This window comes from Prionailurus viverrinus, chromosome D3, assembly GCF_022837055.1.
Source record: "Prionailurus viverrinus isolate Anna chromosome D3, UM_Priviv_1.0, whole genome shotgun sequence".
In the NCBI taxonomy this organism is placed as follows: Eukaryota; Metazoa; Chordata; class Mammalia; order Carnivora; family Felidae; genus Prionailurus; species Prionailurus viverrinus.
Window position 1 is genome coordinate 67,388,122 of NC_062572.1, and position 25,647 is coordinate 67,413,768.

At 45.3% G+C, this 25,647-nt stretch overlaps 1 protein-coding gene across 4 annotated transcripts in view; it reads left to right on the forward strand.

Annotated features, from left to right (window-relative positions):
- SLC14A1 (solute carrier family 14 member 1 (Kidd blood group)) overlaps window positions 1–25,647 on the forward strand; it is a 53,312-nt gene that overhangs the window by 6,523 nt on the left and 21,142 nt on the right. Inside the window, exons 1-3 of one of the 4 annotated variants that reach the window (XM_047827779.1) lie at window positions 13,740–13,869; window positions 14,544–14,607; window positions 16,782–16,946. In XM_047827779.1, the coding sequence (XP_047683735.1) occupies window positions 16,800–16,946 (147 nt within the window). In that variant the 5' untranslated portion in view covers window positions 13,740–13,869; window positions 14,544–14,607; window positions 16,782–16,799. Of the gene's footprint in view, window positions 1–13,739; window positions 13,870–14,543; window positions 14,608–16,781; window positions 16,947–25,647 lie in introns of those variants that run through there. The other 3 variants (XM_047827781.1, XM_047827782.1, XM_047827783.1) reach the window with 3 other exon arrangements.

The following is a 25,647-nucleotide window of genomic DNA, read 5'->3' on the forward strand; positions in this document are numbered from 1 at the left end:
TAGAGGAGCCTTAGTGAAGGGACTTCACTTGCCCCAACCCGCTACTTTGCCCCTCCTGCCCTTCCGTGTATGGTTAAGAGTCTGTGGTGGGGACCTTGGTGTGTGTGTGTGTGTGTGTGTGTGTGTGTAATGTCTTAATACACATTTTTCTTCTGCATTTCTGCAGCTGTCTTGATGTTTCCCGTTGGCGTGTTTGGTAGTCCCCATTGCCCTGGTATTTTCCATTAGAGGAAGTGTACTGGCTCTGTTATCGACATATTGCCTTGGCCCCCAGCATCACACAGGGGTTAGAATGGTACCCTGACCTTCTGACCTAACATGCTTACAGGAAAAGCACAGGCCCAGCAGCCCACAAGTGGGACAACGAGCCTGGGTGGCTGTTCTGTGTGTGCCCGTATTCCAGCACATTCCTCTTCTCTTGAGAGGCCCCTGTGTTCCAGGGAGGAGTGCTGGGCAGCACGTCACCTACTACCCCCTCAGGCTGACATTCAAGGGTCTTCTGTGGGGCTTGTCCACCTGCCCAGGCGGCTTGATGCCCTGTGCTAACGGCAGCCACAGTGTCAAAGGTACCACGTGCCTTGGAGGTGGATGGCGTGGCTGGCTCCTGGCTCTACCGCCCACCAGCCCCAAACAGTTCGCCTCACCACCCCCTCTGTTTCCTCACCTTTTAAAAGGTGATGCCACCTGCAGGGATGAAGAAGCATCCGCCCTCCACCCCAGAAAAGTAGAAGTCCCAAAGGACAGAGCCAAGCAGCGGGTCCCAGCGCACGTGCTGAGTGGCTTCTTTTTTTTTTTAATTTTTTTTAACGTTTATTTATTTTTGAGACAGAGAGAGACAGAGCATGAATGGGGGAGGGGCAGAGAGAGAGGGAGACACAGAATCGGAAGCAGTCTCCAGGCTCTGAGCCATCAGCCCAGAACCTGACACGGGGCTCGAACTCATGGACCGCAAGATCGTGACCTGAGCTGAAGTTGGACGCTTAACCGACTGAGCCACCCAGGCGCCCCTGTGCTGAGTGACTTCTGATGAATGGCTCTGCTCACTCCTCACCCTCCCTGCACCTTCTCACGGGGCCTGATGCTGGTTCCAACAGCCCCCAATAGCCACTAGGCTCTCATCTTCCCCATCACCTCTGGTAAACAAGCCCCAAGTTCAGTGTCTCCAGACCTGCACTCTTGCCCAGACCAGCCTTCCATCTCCAACTGCATCCTGGGCATTTCCACCGACCTGTCTAGACATCTCAAGCTCCCTGCCACAAAATGGACCTTACCTGCCTTTACTCTACCTCAGATTGTCATTTCAAAATTGTTATTAAAGAGCAATAGACTTATTGGGGCATCTGGGTGGCTCAGTCAGTTAAGCGTCTGACTCTCAACTTTGGCTTAGGTAATGATCTCACAGTTTGTGGGATTGAGCCCTGCATCAGGCTCTGTGCTGACAACATAAGACCTGCTTGGAATTCTCTCTCTCTCAATCTCTCAAAATAAATAATAAACATTAAAAAAAACAAGAGTAATAGACTTCCCTTGAAGTGCACATATCGTTAGTACACAGGTTGGTGGATTTTCACAAACTAACACACCCCGGTAACCAGCATGCTGATCGAGACACAGAATGTCATCTGCCCCCAGAAGACCTTCCTGTTCCCCTTCCAGTGGTGGCTGACATACAGATTTCTCTCAGGTTAGCCTGTTTCAAACCTTGCGTAAATGGAATTACACAATCTATTATTATTCTTTTGTGTTTTGCTTCTTTTGCTCAATGATGTGAGATGAATCCCTACCATGGCCAGGAGTTGTCAGGCACTCATTCTCTTGAGGCACAAATAGATCATTATTTATCCTCTCTACCACTGATGAACCATCGGGCTAGTTCCTATCTGGGGCTGTTACGAGCCGTACTGTACTGAACTTTGTGGTGCGTGTCTTTTGGTGTGATGGATGCACGTCTTTCGTCTGTGCATGTTGCTGGGAAGGAATTGCTGGGCAGTGGCTGTGCAGATGCCCGCTCTAGCAGAGACCGCCAGGCAGTTCCCTAAAGCAGTTATAGGTACATTTCTTCCAGCAGTGGATGTGAGTTCTGGCTGCTCCACATCCTTGCCAACACTGGACGCCATTTTTGATTGATTCAACTTTCACCCCGTGCCTATCTGTGTCCCTTCTGCCTTCCAGACTATCTCATATGTGCAGCCCTTTCCCGTTGACCCTGCCCTGCTTCAGGTTCAGGCCCTGTGAACTCCCGCCAGCCTCCCTAGCTTGGGCCTTCAGGCTCCGTGAAGCACTCCCGGCCAATCCTCCCTAAATGTGGCTTTAATCATCATGCTGTTCTTTCCACACACCTTCAATGGCTCCTCGTCTCCTATTACATTAGAGCTACATCTCTTCATTTGTCTGGCTTTGGACACTGTCTGCAAACCTAGTCAATGAACAAGTAGTCCCCATCTTTCCCTCAGGCCTCAACGCCACCTCTACAACTCTCGTATGGTGAATTCCAATGCCTCAGTCCCTCTCCCTGTAAGTCTGGGATGTCAGCTTCTCTGGCAGGAAAAATGTCCTCCTTGTTAGCAGTTCTGTAAGAAACCCCCCAGCTGGAGAGGGTTAGGGCTGGCAGAGGCTTAGAGAGCCTGGTCCAACATCCCTGTTTCCAAAGAAGCCCCAAGTTATAAAGAATTTTTTTTTTAATCCTGATGACTTGGCAGGTATTTTTGTGACTTTCTTAAGGTGACAGCTGTCATTTCTTATTTGCTGGTAGCTTTGATCTGAAAGCAGGCAGAATTGGGGATATTAGCCGGATGGGGAGAAGAGGGGCAACAGATAGAAATTCCAAGTCAGCTCTGCTTTTAAAACTGCTTCTTGGTGAGAGAAACATCCTCACCAGCAGAAGCTCTCAAGCAGCCACCACATTTAAGGAGCTTTCTGATCTGTAGAAAGTTTCGAAACCTCCCGTCATTACAGAGAATCACAGAAATAAACGCAGAGGAAACAGAAATCAGATTTTTCTTACTTCTCCCAAATTTTAAAAAGGCAAATAAAACTATGTGTTTTGTTTGCTTACAGTTACTTATAGTTATCACTTAAATTCTTTACACAAGGGACCCCAATATACTCTAGTTCGTATTGCCCATCTTTAGAGCTTGGAGCATAATTTTGCTATTTGAAATGGCCAGAGAGGTTCATAGGCCCATCTTTTCTTCTATAATGTAGCATTTTTCTCATCTGTACTTCTTCTGATGCGGAGTCCTTCGGAAGGGATTCAATGCCTGGCTAGTGTATCCTATCGGGGGAAACCCGTGTCAGAGGACACCGTCAGTCTGGATGCCTTGCACAGATGGAGCACTGCCTTCCTTGGGGACCTGAGTGGGGGCTGGACCTGTGACCCATAGCACGCACCCTCCCGTGCAATCGTGAGGCTGTTCGCAACCCACCAACACGCCATGTTTCTCTCAGCTGACTCTCAGGTTTCTTCCTGAAAGGCTGTTCCATCTTTTCCTGCCTTCACCAAACGCTGCTCAGATGTCAAGGGCCCTATGAGGCCCGTACCTTCAGTAAAACCCAGTCTGCCTACTCCAGACACCACTGATAGTATCCAAAGTCTTCTAGTTCTAAGCTGCGTCTGCTCACGATTTAACACTTCATTGCACATCATCTTGTATCATTTAAGAGAGCCCTAAAAGCTGCCAGTTCTTGATAAAACTTGACAGGCATCTTGTCCCTCCCTGGAAGACTGCATGATGGGCTTCTTGTGGGTTAATGATATTGCACATCCCTTCTGTGCTGAAGGAAAAGTTCCTTTCTGCTCATAGCATGACCAGTGATCACATACAGCCTTGAACCTGACACTAATGCTCTCCTGTGTCTTACTGCTGCACCAGATGTGAGAATTATCTTATACTTTGTGCCATCCACTACAGTCATGAGGACTTACCTTCGTATGGCAGGATGGGAAATTGGGGATGAATAAATGGCAGATAACTAGAGGGAAGGGGGGTGCCTCAGAGCATGGCCTATAGCCTGAGAGAATGCTAAGTCTGAGGTCAGCAGAAGAGCAGCGAATGGGCAAGGTGTCATGAGTATACAGCCTCAGCCCTGGGATGTAGAGAAAGGAGGAGTCAGCCATGCCCCACCCCCCAATCTTTGGAGAGCCCAGGCCTCCTGGGTTTAGGGTGAGCCCAGGTTGATAGCTGGGATTGGGGCTGTCTTATATCACAATCTCCACCATGGAGACCCCGAAGGTGCAGGCTTCCTTTCGGCTCACCCCTCCTCAGGATGACTCAGTGACCCAAGAACTGGGCAGCCTGAATGCCTGGAGATGGGGCTCAATCCTCCCTGATTTTAAGACAGTCCTAGAGTCAAGCCAGAGCCTCTGACCAGAAAGGCTGACCTGTAAGCTAGAGTGCTGGGTGCTTGGTGCCTATGGCTGGTTGACCTGTGGCAGAAGCAAATGAATAAGGGCCATCCATGTGTGTTCCAGAGGGCAGGGGCCCTGCCCCCTGGACTACATGTCCCAGTCATAATGCAGGATGCCACTCTGAGGGCTGTATTTGACACAAAACTATCTAAGTACCATACAAGAACTCACCCCAGCCTGTCAAGTCCCCACAGTCACGGGCTCATTCACCCATTTATTCATCCATATACTCAATGAAGAGCTATTGAGGATCTCTATGACCCAGACACTGAGCTCAAAACTGGGGCTACAGCAGCGAACAACATAGCCCAGACTCTGCCCTCAGGAAGCTTGCAGTTTAGTGGGCAAACTCAATGGAGCAAAAGCTCACATGATTATGTAATTACAGACAATGGTCAATGCTGTGAGAGAAAGAGAAACACTCTGGGAGATGTGTGCTGTGACTGTAGTCCTGGACTGAGAGTCACCTTCTCTCAGACAATGAGTCCCAGTGAAGGACAATTTAGCCACCCCTGCCTCCGCGTAGGAGGGATAGCAAATGGGAAAGCAGATGTAGTTTGTAAAGTGTATTCAACATGTCTACTGGCTAGGGTAGGCTATAAAAAGTACAGTTCCACATGGGTGTTTTTGCCTTTCAGCCAAAGCAGTTGTATACCAGGGTGGGGTGGGGGAATTATTGCAGGACCCCCAGGGTAAAAAAGCCAAGGAATCCCAGATGGAGAACCAAGTGGTGGGGGCCCCCAAGGAAACTGTTCGGGGAAGATCCTGAGCCCTGGGGGGTGGGAGCTGTTCTGGCAGTGTGGGGGTGTTTGTCCTGTGGGTGGGCAGGATGCAGTGGCCTCTGGCCGGACCACAGGTGCCACTACTGGGCTCCCCAGGCAGGAGGAACATGCCCCTGTGCGTGCAAGCTTCCCCCTCTCGTGACCTGTGATAATCTCTCTGCGGTGACTGCGGGCCTCGAGGCACTCACCAAGCCCATGTGAAGCAATCGACACCAGGCAGAGGGTGAGGCCTGATGGAGTGGCCTGATGGAGTCTAATGGGATGATGAGGCTTCTCCTGGAATGCTGCCTTCCAGCGGCGTGGCCCAGCCTGTGACAGCATGCTCCATGCTGCCAGCTGGACCGGCACAATGACTCACTTGGGCTCTCCATGGCGTCTCCAACCAAGACGTTGGAATTCGTAAACGGTCGCCGCTCGGGGGTGGGGGTGGGGGTGGGGGTTGAATCCATCCCTTTTCACCAAGTCTCAAGGACAGGGATGTTTGAGAGGGTGCTTCCAAAACTTTAATGTGCATGCAAGTCCCCTGGGGACCTGGTTAAAATGCAGATTCTGATTCCAGCAGGCTGAGTGGGGCTGAGATTCTTCATTTCTAAAAAAATTCCCAGGGATGTCGAGGCTGCTGGTCTGTGGACACTTTAAAGACTTGAGAACATCAGTAAGAGTGAATGAAATTAAACATTCCCCACTTATTCGTAAGTGAGGAGGGTCAGATCCACCATCCATTACTCACTCAGCAAGCATTTGTTGAGCCCAAGAACTGAGGCCGTGATGGCACCACTGGCGGAAATAAGGAAGTCAGAGGTAAGAACTGTTTTAGATGCAAGTAAAGATAAAGATTACCTTTCCCTAAATGTCTTTCGTGTGCCATGATCCTGCTTAATCTTCGGATTTGGCAACGTAGGTATTGTTGATCTCCATAAATTTCATAATGGAATTAAGGCTTGGAAAGGTGAAATAATCTTCCCCAGGGTGGGATAGCTGGCTGGAATTTGAATCTGATCTGTCGAACTCCAAACTCCAAGCCATCTCACTATGACACATGTCCTTGTTTTAGAGGGTTAGGAAGTAGGATTGAATTCAGTCCAGTGGTTCTCAAACTTGCTGGCATGTTAGAATCATCAAGAAGACTTTTAAAGCTCCCACATCCCAAACCAATGACATCAGACTCTAGTATCAGTGTTTTATCAAGCTCCCCAGCAATTCCAATGTGCAGATAAGGGGGAGAGTCACTGAGCTAGTCCCGCTCCCCTTCTAATAAGTGAGACAATTTGAGAAGATTATGGTTGAAGTCCATTCTCATCAGAACTAGTACCCCTCAATTCCTACTCCAGGACTCCTTCCAAGAATCCAGATAGACACAAAATGACATATCAGGGTGAAGCAAGACCACAGAGGATGTAGGGTGGAAGCGCTTGCCAGGGAAAACTACGTAGAAAAGAGCGGAAAATGTCAGCCGATGCTAAAGTACTATAATTTTAGTACCTGAGGCGAAAATTCAGAAAGAAAAACTTACCAAACCGAAGTCCTTGACTTATCTCTAAGTCATCCTAGCATATGCTAGACAATGGATAGATGAATGAATGGATGGAATAAGGAAGATGGGGTGGGTCCCATGGACAAGGAAATCTGAAACCCAAGTTGAGCAGACAAGTGGGGACTCATACTGGGATTAAGGGAAGGGATAATGATGGGAGAAAAGGTTTCACCTAGTATAAAGCTACCATCACAAAAGGGACTAGTCCATTAGGAAACCTTGTGTTGGGATTTTATTTTTAGGATTGGAATTGTTTTTTTAATAATAGGATGAAATGCACCAAGTGGAGGAAAAAATGGAGCAATCTGAAGCAAAAAAAAAAAAAGTTTAAAGCTTTTCTAAGACACTTGGCACATCATCTCTTGCCATAATCAAGATGAAGGACTGAGGCTGCCCACCAGCCCTTCACATGGAAATCTCAGATTCTAAACCAAGCAAAACTCTGGGTCCTCCACCTGCCCCCAAATCTGCCTTTGGGTAACTTTTTACAACTTCCAGATTTATACCTTTACAGACTTATTACAAGTCTGTAATAGATATTAATTTAAAACTAGTTTTTCCCTTTAAAATTTTGGGGATGAGAAGTTATTGAGAAATTGGTGGTCAGGATTACATGGCAGTTGGCTCCCTCTCTGAGAGTCTGTAAACCCCAGATTCCGCAAAAGTATGAGTCAAGAGGAGTCAAAACTCCGAGTGACGTAGAATATTAAGAGTCCACCTGGGGATGTTGTTTTGCTCATCACTTATCAGTATGTTTGTTTAAATTTCTTACTGGATTTTTTCCCCTAATTCAACAGTGTTTAATTCATCCATCATTAATATCTTGTGTGGATTTAATTATGAACCCACAGACCTTCATCTTCAAAGATGACATTGCCTGAGCTCTATCTCAGGTGTTTTTCTGCAAAGAGGATGAACTTTTCCACAACCATCCAGGCTCCCCTGGCCCACTTTGTCACATTGGCCAAGGTTCCAAGAAGCTAAGTCCTAACCTGGCTTCTTCCATTTGGAAACAACATCATTGGGGTGTTTTTCCAACTAAGGATTACAATAGTGTTGAGAATTGCCATGCTTTCTTTAAAAACAAGAGTTTGTGATTAATTCTGAACTCTTCTTCTAGTCTATTGCCATTTTTACATCTTGTTTTAAATAAGAAATTGAAATTTTTTATTTTCAAATAGCTATGTACAGAGAACAATGGCATTATAATGCTTAAGTGATATTTTTTAAGTTTTAACAAGAGATATTGCACCAAAAACATATAATGCCTTCTCCACTGGGTTTAATTTTGGTTTTGAATGAAACATGGAATTAATTTCATTCTCTAAGAACAAGGTGCAGTGTCAGACTTGCACGGGAATTCTCCCCCGTGTCTGTCGTGGTATGCCTGCACAACTGCATTTCTTAAGCCAAGAATTGTTAAGGTTTGAGTTAAGGCTTCGAGTTGAGGATTGCTAAGGCTCTGATGTGAATCTGTGGCCAGTTAACGCATAATAGCTCAACTAATCAGCTCAACTGAAAATGCAGTATGGTCCGCCTTTGAGCTGGTTGGCAGACAGGTAGCGGAGCTGGTTAGTTTGCTCTCAAGGTCCAGACTCTCTGCCTTTGGCCCCCACCCCAACTTGGCAGATGCCAACAGTGGGGAAAGAAGAGGCGAGGAGAACAGAAAGACAAGACGGGTGAGGGCCAGAAGATTCTGCATCCCTCTCTAGCTCTCGGCTGCCAGTTGGTAGGAGGCAAGGGATGGTAATAGTGTGCATTTCTGAAAACCACAGAACTGTGCAGCCAGCACTCAGCAAGCCTCCAGTTGGGACAAGCGTGAGGAGCCTGAGCCAGCTGCCACCTACTGAGCTCCAGAGGGCAGCCTCACCTAACACGTCCACACCATCCACCATTCTTGGCGACATTCCTGCCAGGTCTCTCTGTGATGCTCTCCAGTGAGTAATCCCGATTCTGGAAGTGACCTCAGCCCATCCCACTCAGACTCTGGTGGCTGATGCCTTTGGCAAGAGCCTGTAGCCCTTGACCCAGAGAGCCCCGTGGGCAATGGTGGTGCCAGGTCATCTCACTTTCTCTTCCGGGCCCAATTATAAAATAAAGCTCGACTCCCCAAGCTTGGAGCCAATATCACAATATCTTTAATGGTGAGGAAACAATTGAATGAGCTTTAAATTAGTCTCAAGAGAGAGTCAGGGAAACAGGGCTGTGCCACTCCCCAGCCCTCATTTTCCCCAACACTTCAATCCCTTCCTCAGTCTACTCAAGAGATTGCGAAGATTCTGCTCCTACCCCCTTTCCTGTTGTCTTTCATTGGGATTTTTTTTTCAATCCTGGAGAAACAAGACACCAGCAGGACCGTTGCTAGCTGACATGGCCCCTTCGTGCAAAGGCATCCTGACACCCTTTCCTCAAGACACTTTAGTACCCTCTGCAACAGTTTTGTTGCAATGAATACATAAATGTCTAGGATGTTAGTGGTACCACTTTAGACGTGGTGCATTTGTGCAGTGCACAACCTGCTCATCCTTAGACACTGTCTGTGGAGATAAGAGATCTACATGACGGACCTTAATGTGACCTGAGTTTAAGCTAAAATCTGGAAAGAAGGTGCTGCATGGAAAGAAGGCACCTGATAAAAGTCATGGCAGGGATGGAGATTCTCTCACCATTCTAATGTGTGCAGGAGAAACAATGAGCTTTTAAATGGAGCAGAATAATTGCATGACCGCATCTGAGAGCTAAAAATGTAGGCGCCTCACTGCCTCCTGCTTCTATCCAACCCCACGCTCCCCTGGCAAGGACAGGCAGTGAGAGAGACGCGACACTATGCGCCAGCTTGCCTCTTGGCTCTACATCTAGGGAACGCCTGTCACAAAGGGTGCCCCCCAAATGACGCTCAGGGTCAGTGTGAGTTTGGTCTCTCATCTGGTGCTTTTTGTCTGACTGTTTACCAAACGACAACATTGTGGGCTCGGAACACACTGCAGAGGAACATTGTGTCCTGGATTTGCTGGTCCTCATTCTCGGGGGGGGGGGGGGGCAGGGGGGATAAGAAATGACTTGAGAATAAGTTTCTCCTATGCTCCCTCTGCCATTTAGAACCTACTGCTCAGGATGCAAAAGACACTCACGGCCGGCCACACTTCCCGATCGCGGGCACTCCAACTGTGCTGTGCTAAAGTCATTTGTAAAGTTTAAGTGTCTATAGGTAAACCCAGAGCAAACAGCAGTCCAGACCAGGTGGTGTTGGGATAATTTCTGGGTCAAACAACACGTATTTAGAAACCCCTACAAATGCAAGACGTAGGAAACACTGAAACCATGTCATTATCCGTAACTTAGTTCTCCTTCTTCACCATTTTTTTCACCTAGTTCCTTCCTCTTCTCACATATATTTTATGAACTTTCTCAAAACCTTTCTGGAGAGAGATCTGTTGGGAACAAAGACGACTCTTCGATCCCAACCTTGTTGTCTAGTATCTTCCAGTCCAGGTGGGATGGAGCAGCATAAGATACATTTTTTACAAAATAAAGGACAATGCCAGAGCTGTTGCGGGGCCAGGGGGTATGGTCGCCGGTCTAGTGAGGAATAGGGACATAAATTGCTTTTGGTTCCCAGGAGTGTGGCATGGACAGGAGTCTGCTACGAAATCCAAACAGAGGAAGAAAGAAAGTGGGGTGTGAGGGTTTGGGCAGAGCAGGTGGGGAGAGGAGAGAGAGAACTTTCTAGGAGCAGAAATTCTATGGAGACATTCAGAGGAGGGAAAACTCTGCATACATTCGGTAGTGATAGAGCCAGACCGAGGGCTGGCAGATGGGTTCAGAGAGCCAATGGAGGCGAGGGGCGCACACAAGGGGGAACTGGCAGGGGGACTCAGGGCAGGTGAGAAAAGAAAAGGAATGTCTGGGCTTAAACACTCAGCCAAAGATATGCTGTAAATGATAGCAGGAGATGCTGGAGAAAGAACTGAGAAAAAGGCATCAAATTCTGCAACGAGGGTTGAAAAGCACCTAAGAACCCAGGTTTGCACCCATTGGGTGCCCAATCGTCCCTCTGCTCTCCTGCTCAGGGGGTTCTCTGCAAAGCTCCTGGGTGACAGTAGACACTTGCGCCTGGGGATCTTGCAGGACAAAAACTCAGGAAGCCTCATCAGCCAGCCACCTATCCCCGAGTTGTTGCTGAACAGTGGTCTCCATGCTCATAACTCTGCCCCTTCTGGTGTCACAGCCGGGAAGATTTTCCCCGTGTCCAAGCTGGGAGGAGGGACCTTTTGGGAAAGCTCAAGGACAACCCAACCTCTATGGAGACAGGGAGGCGTTGGAATGGCAGCACCTCCACGGGTCAGGCACAGAGCTTTACCAATTATCCTTGCCAAAACTCATCACAACCTTTTTAGTGAGGAATCTCACTTTCATAAAGGGGTGCGCACGTATCTAAGGTAAAACATCTAGGAACTGACAAAGCGAGGATTCGAACTCAGGTCCGCCTGACCCAGAAGCCCACATGGGCACGCTGCCTCTTGTACACACACACCACATAGCAAGGCTGCATTTTGCAAGCGGTACTTTAGGTGTGACTTTACAGGAAGTGGGGAAGAGGATGGGGAGGGATGAGGAAGGTGGTCCTGCCAAGAAGATTTGGGACTCAATTCTGACCAAGGCCACTGAGGCAGAAGGCTGCATGGGTGCCGTGTGGAGGCGGCTTCAGGATTAGGATCGATGTGTTGAAGGCCACGTTCACGAAGTTAATCAGTGAATTAGTGAAAAGCAAAGCATGGGCAGCAGTTGGAAATATTGGATGGTGCTGAAGTACATCAAAGTACAAACTTTGGTGTTAGACTTTGGATGAGTTATTTAAACCCTGTGAGCCTCTGTTTTCTCATCTGCAAAATGGGGATAATAGCGTTTAACTCATGGGTTTTTTTGCAATTTTTTAAAATGTTTATTTTTGAGAGAGAGAGAGAGCGTACAAGTAGTGAAGGGGCAGAGAAAGAGGGAAACAGAATCCGAAGCAGGCTCCAGGCTCTGAGCTGTCCGCAGAGCCCAATGTGGGGCTCAAACTCACATACTGCGAGATCATGGCCCGAGCTGAAGTTGGACGCGTCAGATGCTTAACCAACCAACTGAGCCACCCAGGTGCCCCTAATGTTTATTTTTGAGAGAAAGAGAGAGAGAGCACGTGCGGGAGAAGGGCAAAAAGAGAGGGTTAACGAGGATCTTCGAAGCAGGGTCTGTGCTGACAGCAGCAAGCCCAACAAGCCTGATGTGGGGCTCAAACTCATGAACCATGAGATGTAAGACCTGAGCCGAAGTCTGATGCTCAACCAGCTGAGCCACCCAGGCACCCCAGACTCTTACAATGTTTAAATGGCTGATGGGAATTAGAATGAAGTGATTAGCACAGTGCCCAGCACACAGAGTGATTCTCAACCACTCCCACCACGCTTACCTCTTACCGCGATCGTTATTACTGTGAGGGAAGGATTTATGTTCCATTTGCACGAGGAACTTCTAGAAACTAGTGTGATTCCTTTCATTCCCATTCCAGGCCCTCTGACTGTCCTCTTGACATTCATTTTTCCCTTTCAGGGTAACCCAGGAGCTTATTTTCTCCTTATTTTCCTATGACAAAATGTTGGAGGCAGATTTCCCTGAAGCTCAGAACTGTAATCATGAACCTGGACCTCTGGTCTCCTCCTAGACCTCAGACACACACACACACACACACACACACACACACAGGCATGAGCACACACACACACAGGCACACACACACACACACACACACACCCTGAGCTGCAGCAGGTAGGAGTGGGGGCTGCCCACAAAGGGAGACCTGTGGTTTCGTGGGTGTCCAGTGGGAGGAGCCAGAGAGTCGCAGCTGCCTCGAGGACCTCTGACAAGCCCTTCAGCTCCAACAGGAGGCCAGAGGCCCAGAAGACAGAAACATCATGACATCTGCAGGGCTTTCTGGGTGTTGTCTGGTTTTTTGTTTTTGTCTTTGTTTTTTTTTTAATTCCGTGCTCCATGAAGTGCACCTGAGTTAGATTCCTGCCATAACAGAGAAAGCCCCAAAAACTGAAGTTTAAGAGGGATGGGGGAAGAAATAGATTTTTCACTTGAATTTTAGATTCCTCTGCTATGGAATGTTTGCATCCTGACTATTAAAAGGCAGCAGAGTTTGTCCTGGGATCCACACCTGGAAAAAAGGACATTCCAGGGAACTTTTATTTTTGGTTCCTTCTAACTGGGGAAAAGGGCAGGTCGGTTTCCAGAAAATGAATTGCATGCCCCTTGCCCTCCCCACCCTCACACCACACCCCTCAGGACTTTGCTGGATTCCTACACCTGTGCAGAAGCTGCGTGGTGTCTAAGAGAAAATTCCACTGGGAGCAGTCACGTAGCACAGGAGCCTACAGTATAGCAACCTGACCCTCAGTTTCTAGTTTTCAGGGACACTATGTTGATCTTTTTTAGTTACAAACATTCCCCGAAATATTTCACGGTGAGGGCAGGAGCTAAAGCAAGAGGGAAAAGACGAAGTTGCAGGATTATCCCTGGGCACGGATCTTGGAGCACCACACAGAGATGGCACCAAATCAAGGCCAGAGGGGGAGACAGAGAGAGAGAGAGAGAGAGAGAGAGAGACATCAGCAGAGAGAGGAAGAGAGAGCGACACAGAGAGAGAGAAACAAGAGACAGAGGAGAGACACACACAGAGAGAAACATCAGCAGAGAGAGGCAGAGAGGGACAGGGAGGAAGGGAGGGAGGGAGCGAGGGAGGGAAGGGAAGAGAGAGAAACATCAGCAGAGAGACAGTGAGAGAGAGGAAGAGAGAGAGGGAGGGAGGAGGAGGGAGAGAAACAGCAGAGAGGTGGGGGGAGGGAGGGAGAGAGAGAGAGAGACATCAGGTACAGGACAGGGGACTGGTCCTCTGCAATGCTTTGGCCCTGGGGCTCGAAGTGGGAGGAGAAAGCCAAGTGCAGGGGCGGGGGGGGGGGGGGGGGGCTGTGCAGAGCCAGTTTGAGTATAAAACTGTTAGGTGCCTCCTCCCAGTGCTATCTCCTCCTGAGCACCTCCCTCTCAGTCGAGCCCAGCAGGGCTCTATCAGCCAGTGCCTTCTGCCACCAGGAAGCCCGTGGAGTGTGAGTACCCTCCTCCTCCTCGTTTCTATTCATTTCCAACTGCTCCTTGCTGCCGGTTCGTCTTCTTACTCCTAATTGTTGCTTTTCGCCCTTTTCTTCTCTTTAATGAAGAAATACATCTCAGATGGTTGCAACTGAGTAGAAGCAGCCAAGTCCGAGTCCTGGCAGTCTAGAAAGCAATTCACCAAGGCCGCGGGCTTCTTCCTGGAAGCCTGGAAGCAATGTCTTTGCTCATGGTTTCCAAAGCAGGGTAGAAGGAGCACCTGAGTTCCATGTGCAAGCGGGGTTTGGGCAAGCAGTCCACTGCACCTGCCGAATGACCCTGGGTTCATCAATGCTGTATGGGAGTTTCGAGCGTGTTCTTGAAATAACTGAGTAAACTTGGAAACCTATCATTTTGACTCAAAAAAAAGTGGGGTGCTAGGAACGGCCCTTCCCAACTCTGGCTCTGTGCACCTCTCTGCCTGTGCCGTCATGCTGACGGGAGTGTGCTGGCCCATCGGAGAGCCCAGCGGCCACACTGCAACCATAGATCTCACAGCTTCTTTGCTGCTGCATTTTCTGGTGTGGAATTCAGACCTCAAGGCTTCTAGGAGTGGTGCCTTCTGAGGACAGAAGTGTTTTCCTCAGGAGACAAGAACACCTGACAGCATTTTCTTTGTTTCTGATAACAGCTTTAAAGAACACCGAGCACCTCCTACCACTTCAGACCAAAAGCTACCTAAAATCAGGATTATTGTAAGTACCAAATAAATGTCAATGCTTTCGTTCTCTTTGTGATAGAGCATGAATGTTTAAATGTTTTCTTCTAGGTCTGTACCCAAAACTTTTCATTGTTTTTTTTAAAGTGATACTTGAGCCATAGAAAATTAAAGACTTTCGGGTCTCTCCAATTGCACAGATTTCTAATATACCCTGGCAACAGAATGAGTTTTATTTCATAGACTAAAATAAGTAGTGTTGGTTGAATTGAAATCCTGATATTGTCTTGTATTGGAATAAGTACCGCTTCCTTTCACTGGTGATTTGGGTTATGACAAGCGCTTTCTGACTCCCGCTGGAAAGCTCAACAGGTGCAGCTTCCAGAATATTCCTCAGATGTTGTGAGGATGTGTCAGTGATAGAAAAGAACGAGGCTCTCTTTGAGGTACAGGGTCATGCCTGTTTGTCAGGAGAGTCACTGTTTCCAGCAAGGGCGTGGGGTGAGAATGGGGGTGACTGGGCCCTTGGTTGTTGTTGGCCCCCACCCCCACCCCAGGGTTATTTCAAGGTGGCCATGAACACAGCCTGTGTGCGCTGCATCCCTGAGCACTCTGCAGACCTCCTCTTTGAAGAGGGGCTCCTTCACTGTTTGTTGACTTGAATAGACTCTCGGGTGGCATTACTATGCCTGGCTCCGGGAAGACAAAAAACCACCACAGCTTCCGTGTTGCGCGAGGCTGACTCTGCCGAGTAAACTCTGATGGTCCCCACTCTGAACCTCAGTTTTCTCTTCTATAAAATGAAGGCTCGAACTACGTGCTCTTTACGACCTCACCCAGCTCTCAATTTTTCTCTCGTGGCTCTAAGAAAATACTGATGTTGAGTTCAAGGATATTGTCCTCTTAGATGTGTGTGATTTGGGTGGCAGGAGACAGGCAGGAGCCATACAGGGGCCAGAGGGGTAAAAACTGACACGGAGGGAATGTGACAGTCCCTGCTTGTCTCTTCTATTTTCTTCTCTCCTTTTTTTTAAACCACAGGTAAGATGAGAGCCCTGCCATTGGTTTTTCATAATGTCGTTCTTTATCAAACAAAAAAAATGCATAATGCAACCCACAGACACTTCTGTTTGGTACTTAACTAACCGGGTAGTTTAACCAGGGATAAACCCCTACACACACAATTTTTTCTAAGACATGTCAGTAACATTTTTCACAATTGTGGCTTCTTCAAAGCAAGCTGGTAGAGGAAAGTAAAAATTAAAATAAAGGTGAAAAAAACTACCACACACACAGGCAACTTTTCTGGAACTTCTGAAGGAAGAATGATATCCCTGAATGGAATGGAAGTTTTTCTTTTTTAAAATAAAACTTAGAGGAGCACCTGGGTGGCTCAGTCGGTTAAGTGTCCAACTTCAGACCAGGTCATGATCTCATAGTTCGTGAGTTTGAGCCCCGCATCAGGCTCTGCACTAACAGTGCAGAGCCTGCTTAGGATTCTCTCTGTCCCTTTCTCTGACCCTCCCCCACTCTCTCTCTCAAAATAAATAAAATAAACTTTTAAAAATAAATAAATAAAACTTAGGAAGAGTTGCCACGCTTGTTGAATTCAACTAAGGATTGTTCGCTATTAACAAGATGATATCCAATATTTAACAATTCTTATTTTGATACAAGAAAAAAAAATGCCACTTAGCAGTCTCTGAGACGGGGCTCTTGCTGTGCATTAAAAGTGTGGCTCATATCTTACTACAGAAAATAGAGCCCACGCCCATGCCTTCTTCTGTTTGTAAAGAACAAGGCTGAGGGAAATTGTTACATTGGCATTGGTCCCCAAGATGGAGCCCTAACAGTTTGCCTGAAGCATGTCCCAGCCTGAAGCCCACCCCTCCCTCTAGATAGGCTTCAGATCTACCAACCTCCCGCTAGCAGAGAAACACAGCAGAACAAAGTCTGTGCGGTGGTCTCTGTGCAGGGTGGTTTGACATCATTTTTTCCTTTTATTTTAAACAAAGTAAAATGAACATTCCATGTCTGTAGTCAGCTCATTGTCCCTTCTTGTTGATGGAGAAATGTGCCTTCTCTGCTGGCAGTCTCCATCTGGGGCCACAGCTCTGCTCCCCAGAAACCCACCGGGCACCTCCTGCCTCCCACCACCCTGCATTTCACGTGCTCATCCTTCTGATTCACGTCTTTTTGCCCTCTGTCAAGTATGGAGAGAAAGGAAGGATGAATGGACAGTCTTTGTTTGGCGGCTCTGGTGATGCCCTTTGTGGTCCTCTTTGGAAAGACTCTTTTGGAGTTAAGGTCGGTGAGGCTGCGTGCAGAGGCTCCTCCTGGCACAGCTTGGCCCAGGCGCGTGGGCCACCGGAACAGGTATGATCCCTCTTTGCAGCCTCCGTCTCCAGGAACGTGGGGGCCTGCCCTCCACGCTCTGGTGTGTCTTTTCTGAACACAGCCTGGGAAGTGGGGTCCTCATGCTCTGCTGAGTGGTGTGGCTTGAGCTCAGTGGCATACACAAGAGTCATGGCCGAGAAGTCACAGGGTGCTCATCTTGGGTTAGATGCTGACTAATGAGTTTTGGTAACAGTGGAAAAGTGAGGAAACAAAGTAGTCTGGGGTTTAATCTTACCCTGCTTCTACTTAATTAGAGCTTCTTCCTTTCATTTTCTTGTCTTTTTAGTTAAATTTCATGACCTACTTAGATTTAAGAAATCTGAGTATCAGTAGAGGTTCCCTGCTGCATTCTCTTCCCAATTGGAATTATTAAAGTTCCCCCCAAGACCTGCAAATAGTCAAGCGTGATAGAATTCTAAGGTGAACTACAACCTTGAAGTTACTGGTTTCTCATGACCAGTGCTCGTGCCTGAGTTCTGGAGCAAGTTGTCAGGATTCAAGGGGTTCTGGAAGTGTTTAGTAGTTTAGAACGCATGGTTCCTGGGGTGGGGTGGGGGTGCCACAGCAGCACCTGTCTGCTTAACTCGGGAGAGGAGCCCTCTCTCTAGAGCATGGTACCCCAACAACTCATCCCAACATGTGGGTACTGGAGACATAAATCACAATAAGCCTTCTATGGCTGTGGATTTAGACAAAAAATAACCCAGGCTTTAACGTTGGGTGGCTCCGCAGGGAGCTCAGGCCATGCAGGTTCTCAATCACGTCTGGCCAGTTAGAATATCGAGTCTGGCATCTGTTATCTCCAAAATCTCTGAGGTGGTGGTGTTTTTTAAATAAATAAATAGATGCCAGAAATTTCAAGAACATGAATTTGTTCACTCTGGAATAACCTATACATTTAATTGTTTCTGTAGTTGATAGAAAACTTGTAATGTTTTCATTCAGTGCTGCATCTGTAGAAACTGACTTCCTCAATTACAGAAACTCGAAGCAATTGTGTCTGAGGTCCTTGACGTTGCCTGGGATGAATCCTGATGCCTCTCACAGATCGGTCTAGCTTTGCACGTGGGTCACTAGAGCTGAGGAAGTTACTTACTGAGCAATACGGTCAGTTATAAGATTTAAAGAGGAAGATATATGAAAATAAATGATAGCTATCACTTAGATTATAAAATAAAAGATAATTTTTCATAATTGCTTAGAATTTGAATAGTTTTCCATGTTTAACTCTGGGGCCAGCTGAGCTCCATATAGGCAAAGTTTTGATTCCTGACCTCCTACAGCAATTTTCAATTTAAAAATTTCTTAATGTCAAGGTTCATTGGAAATCTCACAAATGCTGGTGTCTAACATTATTTTGCCAAGACGAAATGAGCTTGCTCTAGAATTCGTTGCATAAATAGCTTCTGTTTTGCGTAATGATTAATGGCTGGCCATTGTTTAAAAGTGGAGCAGTTAGTTGGGCAGTGAAAGAATGGAATTGAAGTGTAATGGTTACTCAATAAAAAAATCAGTGACCCACATTGATTTCTGTACTGGAATTAACAGAAGCCAAAACTAGACAGGATTGCAAAAAATAAAAATTTTGAAAAGGCGTAACTTTATTATCTTTTAATAGGTGTTTGTTGGCTATGGTAAATGCAACAGTGATGGGGTCAAAAATAGCCATGAGAACCCCTTATGCACAGCCTGGCCACAGGGAGAAGATGAGCTGGTTTATCTGCATAGATTTGGGGTATTACATGTCTTATATGCCTGTGGCTTCAACATGCCACTTGTGCCTCCTGGGATCTGAGAGTTTTGATGTTTTCCTACTCCCTGCTCGCCTGGCTGTGCTCTTGGCATTTCTTGCATGCTCACGGTGGTCTTGCCATTGTCTTTCTCTCTTTGCCTATCTCTGGGATTACCTCATTGGTATTCTTCATTTGTTTCTACCATTGGCACGATGAAAACTTCATTGTTGTCTGGTGGGTACCATTCTGGTGATGCTGGTGCTTTCCTATCATATAGTTATCATGAGAAGGGAAGAGCCTCGTAGTGAACACAAGCCACGGTCATATTAGCATTTTCCCAAGGCACGCTGACTATAATCATGCCTCGTACGTTCTTATGTTTTACAATTCCTAGATTACAACTCTTTGGTTTTCAATAGCTTGGTTCACTTTTACCTTTTCCAGTGTCTATACTTTGTGGAATATTATCCTTGTCTGTTTTTCAACATTTAAATAACAAATCCCCAAAACAAAGAATGTCTGAGGCAGTTGCCCGATGCGGGGACATATTCAAGCAATCTTTGAGTTGGAGAGTGTCTATGAGGGGCTTTACTTAGGCTGTGTCAACGCATACAGACTGTCTTGTAAACAATTCTGCCCTTTCAAACCTTAAAATCTCCAGCAATTTTCCATTTTTTTTGTGTGTGTAAAATAAAAACTTAATTTTACAAGGCTGCTTGGGACTTCTAGGAAAAGTGGTGGAGTAGGAAGACCCTAAGCCCACCCTGTCCCATGGATACATCTAGCTAACACTCACTTCAATGTAAATAACCCAGAAACCACCCGAAGACTGGCAGAAACAAACACCACAGCTAAATGTAAAGAAGAAGCCACATGGAAGAGGGTAGAAAGGGCAAAGACACGGTCAGGAGCTAAACGGACCCACAGGTTGGTCCATGGTCATGAGGGAGTCCAGGGCACAGAGAGAGGACAGAAACAGACCCCTGGACCAGGGAGCCCACACAGGGAAGACAAATCCCCATAACATTTGGCTTTGAAAACCAGAGGGACTGAATTTCATGAGTTCTCACAATGAGCGGGACTTAAAATCTGAAACTTTAAAATCAGCAGACTTGGCACTAGGAGAGCAGAGCAGGAGAGAGGAAACTGAGGCCCTGTGCTTAAAGAGACTGCACAACAGCCCTGTAGAGGCACAGCAGAGATGCAGCAGTTTGAAAAACGCCTGGGACATGCAGGAGAAAGAGTTATCTACTCGTCTCAGAGCACGTCCTGGAGGGACAGAGATCACTGGGAGACCCTCCAGGCACGAAGGAGCTGGCAGGTGCCACTTCCCTCCCATGCCCCCCCGCATAAAGACACCACCACCTGCAGGAACCAGAGAGGCGCTTGCAGTAGCTACCTAACTTGCTAAAGCAACTCCCCCGCTGATCCACCCCCTGCAGACACACCTGCCTCAGCCCCAACGATGCAGGGCCCCTTTTGGCTGGAGCCCATTCAGGGCAGTGCCACAGGCCTGGCAGAGTACAAGCAGGCCCGACAGGACAGGTGGTGGACTCCCTCCTGACCACCACTCCAAAGTGACTCCTGCCCCGGGGAAAGGGAAAGATAACCACATACACCAGTGAGACTACAGCCCCAGCAGTGGGCTGGGGGAAGACATCTGTCTGACTGCAGGCCCTGCCCACCAACAAAAGCCTCTCAGTGGACAGCACGGGGAGAGCACCCTGCAGATGGGTGCTACCGCATCTCTGGCAAATGCCTGGTCTGACTCAACTCAAGCCCCAGGCGTCCTCAGACTGGCCCACTAACACCACACGGACCAAACCCTGCCCACAACAGGCAAAGAAAGTCGCTGCAGATGACCAGACTGAAGGAGAAATCAGCTCAGTCACAAAAGCTGGATGCACACAGCACACTTAGAAGACACCCCTGGAGCACCAGGTCCTGGTGAACAGGGGACGCTGCACTGCAGGGCACTACAGGACCTCTTCATAAGGCCATTACTCTCCAGTGCAGGAGACATATCTGACTTTCCTAACACAGAGAAACAGATGCCGAGACAGACAAAATGAGGAGACAGAGGAATATGTCCCAAATGAAAGAACAGGACAAAATCACAGCAAGAGATCTAAGCTACATGGAGATAAGTAATATGTCCGATAAAGAATTTAAAGAAATGATCATAAAGATACTCACTGGACTGGAGGAAAGAGTGAGGGACAACAGTGAGACACTTAGTGATGATAAAAAATGAACCAAACGGAGATGAAGAACACAATAAATGAAATTAAAAATACACCAGATGGAATAAATAGCAGACTAGAGGAAGCGGAACAAATCAGTGACCTAGAGGACAGAGGAAAGGAAAGCAATCAAGCTAAGCAAGTAAGAGGGGAGAAAATTATACAAAATGAGAATAGACTTAAGGAACTCAGTGACACCATCAAGGGTAATAACATTTGCATTATAGGGATCCAGAAGAAGAGAAAGTAAGGGGGGGCAGAAAATTTATTTGAAGAAATAATAGCTGAAAAATTCCCAAATTTGGAGAAGGAAACAGAAATCCAGATTCAGGAGGCAAAGAGAGCCTCCAACAAAATCAAGCCAAGGAGGTTCCCACCAAGACACATAGTAATTAAAATGGCAAAAAGTAGTGATAGAATTTTAAAAGCACCAAGAGAAAAGAAAACGCATACAAGGGAAGTCCCATAAGGCTATCAGCTGATTTTTTCAGCAGAAACTTTGCTGGCCTGAAGGGAATGGCATGATATATTCAAAATGCTGAAAGAAAAAAATCTGCAGCCAACAATACTCTATCCAGCAAGGCTATCATTCAGAATAGGAGAGATAAAGAGCTTCCCAGACAAACAGAAGCTAAAGAAATTCACGAGCACTAAACCAGCCCTAGAAGAAATGTTAAGATAGGAGACTTTTTGAGTAAAAAGCAAAGACCACAAGTAAGAGTAAGGAAAGTAGGAAACACAAAAGCAATGAAAAAAAAAGTGTATCTGCAAAAATCAAAGTACTCACAAAATAAAAGGATGTAAAGTATGACACCATATACCTAAATATAAGGGCAAGTGGAATAAAGAAGAGGTTCAAACTTAAGCGACCATCAACTTAATATAGACTGCCAAATGCAGAAAATGTTAATACAAACCGAATGATAATCACAAATCAAAAACCAGTAATAGATATGCAAAAATTAAAGAGAAAGGAATTCAAGTATAAAACTAAAGAAAACCAACTAATCGTGAGAGAAGAGAGCAAGAGAAAAAAGGAAAAGAGAAAAACCACAAAAACAACCATAAAAAAGTAACAAAATGGCAATAAATACATACCCATTAATAATTATCTTGAATGTAAATGGACTGACTGCTCCAATCAAAAGACATAGGGTGGCAGAATGGATTTAAAAAAAAAAAAAGACCCATCTAGATGCTGCCTGCAAGAGATTCATTTCAGACCTAAAGACACATACAGGCTGAAAATAAAGGGATGGAGAAGGATTTATCATGCAAATGAATGCAAAAAGAAAGCCAGGATAGCAACACTCAAATCAGACAGAGTAGACTTTAAAACAAAGATGGTAACAAGAAACAAAGAAATAAACTACATAATAATAAGGGGAACAATCCAGCAAGATAAAACAAGTGTAAATATTTATGCATCCAACATGAAAGCACCCAAATACTTGAAAAAGTTAATAGCAAACATAAGGAAAATAATCAGTAGTAATACAATAATAGTAGACTTTAACATCCCACTTAACATCAATGGACAGATCATCCAAATAATAAATCAATAAGGAAACAGTGTCTTTGAATGACACATTAGACCGTATGGATTGAAGAGATACAGTGAGAACATTCCATCCTAAAACAGCAGAATACACATTCTCTTCAAGTGCACATGGAACATTCTCCAGAATAGATCACATGTCAGGCCACAAGTCTCAATAAATTCAAGAAGACTGAAGTCATACCATGCCTTTTTTCTGACCACAACACTATGAAACTACAGATCAACCACAAGAAAAAAATCTGGAAGGAACAAAATACATGGAGGTTGGATAACATGTTATCCAACAACGAATGGGTCAAGAAGTCAAAGAATAAATCAAAAAATTCATGGAGACAAATGAAAATGAAAACACACACACAAAAGAAAGGAAGAAAATGAAAGCACAATGATCCAAAATCTTTGGGATGCAAACGTGGTTCTAAGAGGGACGTCATATAGCAACACAGGCCTAAATCAAGAAGCAAGAAATATCTCAAATAAGGAACCTAACATTACACCTAAAGAAGCTAGAAAAATAACAAGAAACCCAAATCAGAAGAGGGAAGGAAATAATAAAGATTAGTGCAAAAATAAATTATATAGAAATTTAAAAAACAATAGAACAGATTGATGAAACCAGGAGCTGGTTCTTTGAAAGGATCAACAAAATTGATAAACCTTTAGTCAGACTCATCAAGAAAGAGAGAGAGAGAAAGAGAGAGAGAGAGAGGGAAAGAGATAATTAAAATAAACAATATCACGAAAGAGGAGAAATAACAAGTGACATTGTGGAAATACAAAGGATGGTAAGAGAATATTATGAAAAATTATATGCCAACAAACTGGACAACCTAGAAGAAATAGATAAACTCCTAGAAACATATAACCTCCAAAAACTGATTCAGGAAGAGATAGAAAATTTGAATAAACTGATTATCAACAATAAAACTGAATCAGTAATCAAAAACTCCCAATGAACAAAAGTCCAGTACCAGATGGCTTCACAGGCTAATTCTACCAAACATTTAAAGAAGAGTTTAATACCTATTATTCTCTAGCTATTCCAAAAAATAAAAGAAGGAAAACTTTCATATTCATTCTACGAGGCCAGTATTACCCTGATACCAAAACCAGATAAAGAAACTACAAAAAACAAACTACAGGCCAATATCTCTGATGAACATGGATGCAAAATTCCTCAACAAAATATTAGCAAGCCAAATCCACCAATACATTAAAAAAATAATTCACCATGATCAAATGGGATTTATTCCTGGGATGCAAGTGCAATATTTGCAAATCAATCAACATGATATATCACATCAATAAGAGAAAGGATAAAAACCATATAATCCTTTCAATAAGTGCAGGAAAAGCATTTAACAAAGGACAGCATCCAATTATGATAAAGAAAAGTCTTAATAAAGTAGATTTAGAGAGAACAAACCTCAACAGAATAAAGGCCGCATATAAAAACCACACAGTTAGCATCATACTTAATGGTGAAAACTTGAGAATTTCCCCCTAAGATCAGAAATAAGACAAGGATGTCCATTCTCACAGCTTTTTTTTTTTAATGTTTATTTTTAAGAGATAGAGTGAGAGCGGGGGAGGAACAGAGAGAGAGAGAGGGAGACACAGAATGCGAAGCAGGCTCCAGGCTCTTGATAGCTCAGAGCCCAACGTGGGGCTCGAACTCACAAACCGTAAGATCATGGCCTCAGCCGAAGTCGGACACCCAACCGACTGAGCCACCCAGGAGCCCCTCACCACTTTTTTTTTAAAGTTTATTTATTTAAAGAGAGAGTGTAAGCAGGGGAAGAGTAAAGAAAGGACAGAGAGAGAGAGAGAGAGAATGGCAAGCAGGCTCTGCACTGTCAGTATGGAGCCCGATGAGGGTCTCAAACAAGGATGAGATCATGACCTGAGCTAAAATCGAGTCAGATGCTTAACCGACTGGGCCACCTAGGCACCCCCACTCTCACCACTTTCATTCAACACAGTACTGGAAGTCCTAGCCACAGGAATCAGACTACAAAAGGAAATAAAAGGCATCCAAACTGGTAAGGAAGAAGTAAAACTGTCACTATTTGCAGATGACATGATGCTATAAATAGAAAACCTTAAAGACTCTACCAAACTACTAGAACTGATAATTGAATTCAGTAAGTTCCCAGAATACAAAATCCATGTATAGAAATCTGCTGCATTTCTATACACCAATAATGAAAGAAGAGAAAGAAAAATTAAGAAAGCAATCCCATTTACAACTGCACCAAAAATAATAAAATACCTAGAAATAAGCCTAACCAAGGAGGTGAAAGACTTGTACCCTGAAAACTATAAAACATTGATGAAAGAAATTGAAGATGACACAAACAAATGGCAAGATATTCCAAATTCATAGTTTGGAAGAACAAATATTGTTAAAATGTCCATACTACCCAAAGCAGTCTATAGATTTAATGCAATCAGTATCAAAATACCAATAGCATTCTTCACAGAACTATAACAAATAATACTAAAATTTGTATGGAACCACACAAGACCCCAAAGAGCCAAAAGAATCTTGAAAAAGAAAAACAAAGCTGGAGGTATCACAGTTCCAGATGACTACAAAGCTGTAGTAATCAAAACAGTATGGTACTGGCACAAAAACAGACACATAAACCAATAGAACACAATAGAAAGCCTAGAAACAAACCCGCAGTTATATGGTCGATTAATCATCAACAAAAGAGCCAAGAATATGTCATGGGAAAAAGTCTCTTCAATAAATGTTGCTGGGAAACCTGGACAACTACATGCCAAAGAATGAAACTGGACCTCTTGCTTACACAATACAGAAAAATAAAGTCAAAGTGGATTAAAGAACTAAACATGAGACCTGAAACCATAAAAATCCTAGAATAGAGCACAGGCAGTAATTTCTCTGACATGGACATTTCTAATATGTTTCCTGAAGCAAGGGAAATAAAAGCCTAAATAAACTATTGGGACTACATCAAAATAAAAAGCTTCTGCACAGCAAAGGGAACAACCAACAAGACTAAAAGGCAGCCTGATGAATGGGAGACGATATTTGCACATGACATAGCTGATAAAAGGGTAGTATCTAAAATATATAAAGAACTAATAGAACTCAAACCCCAAAAAACAAATAG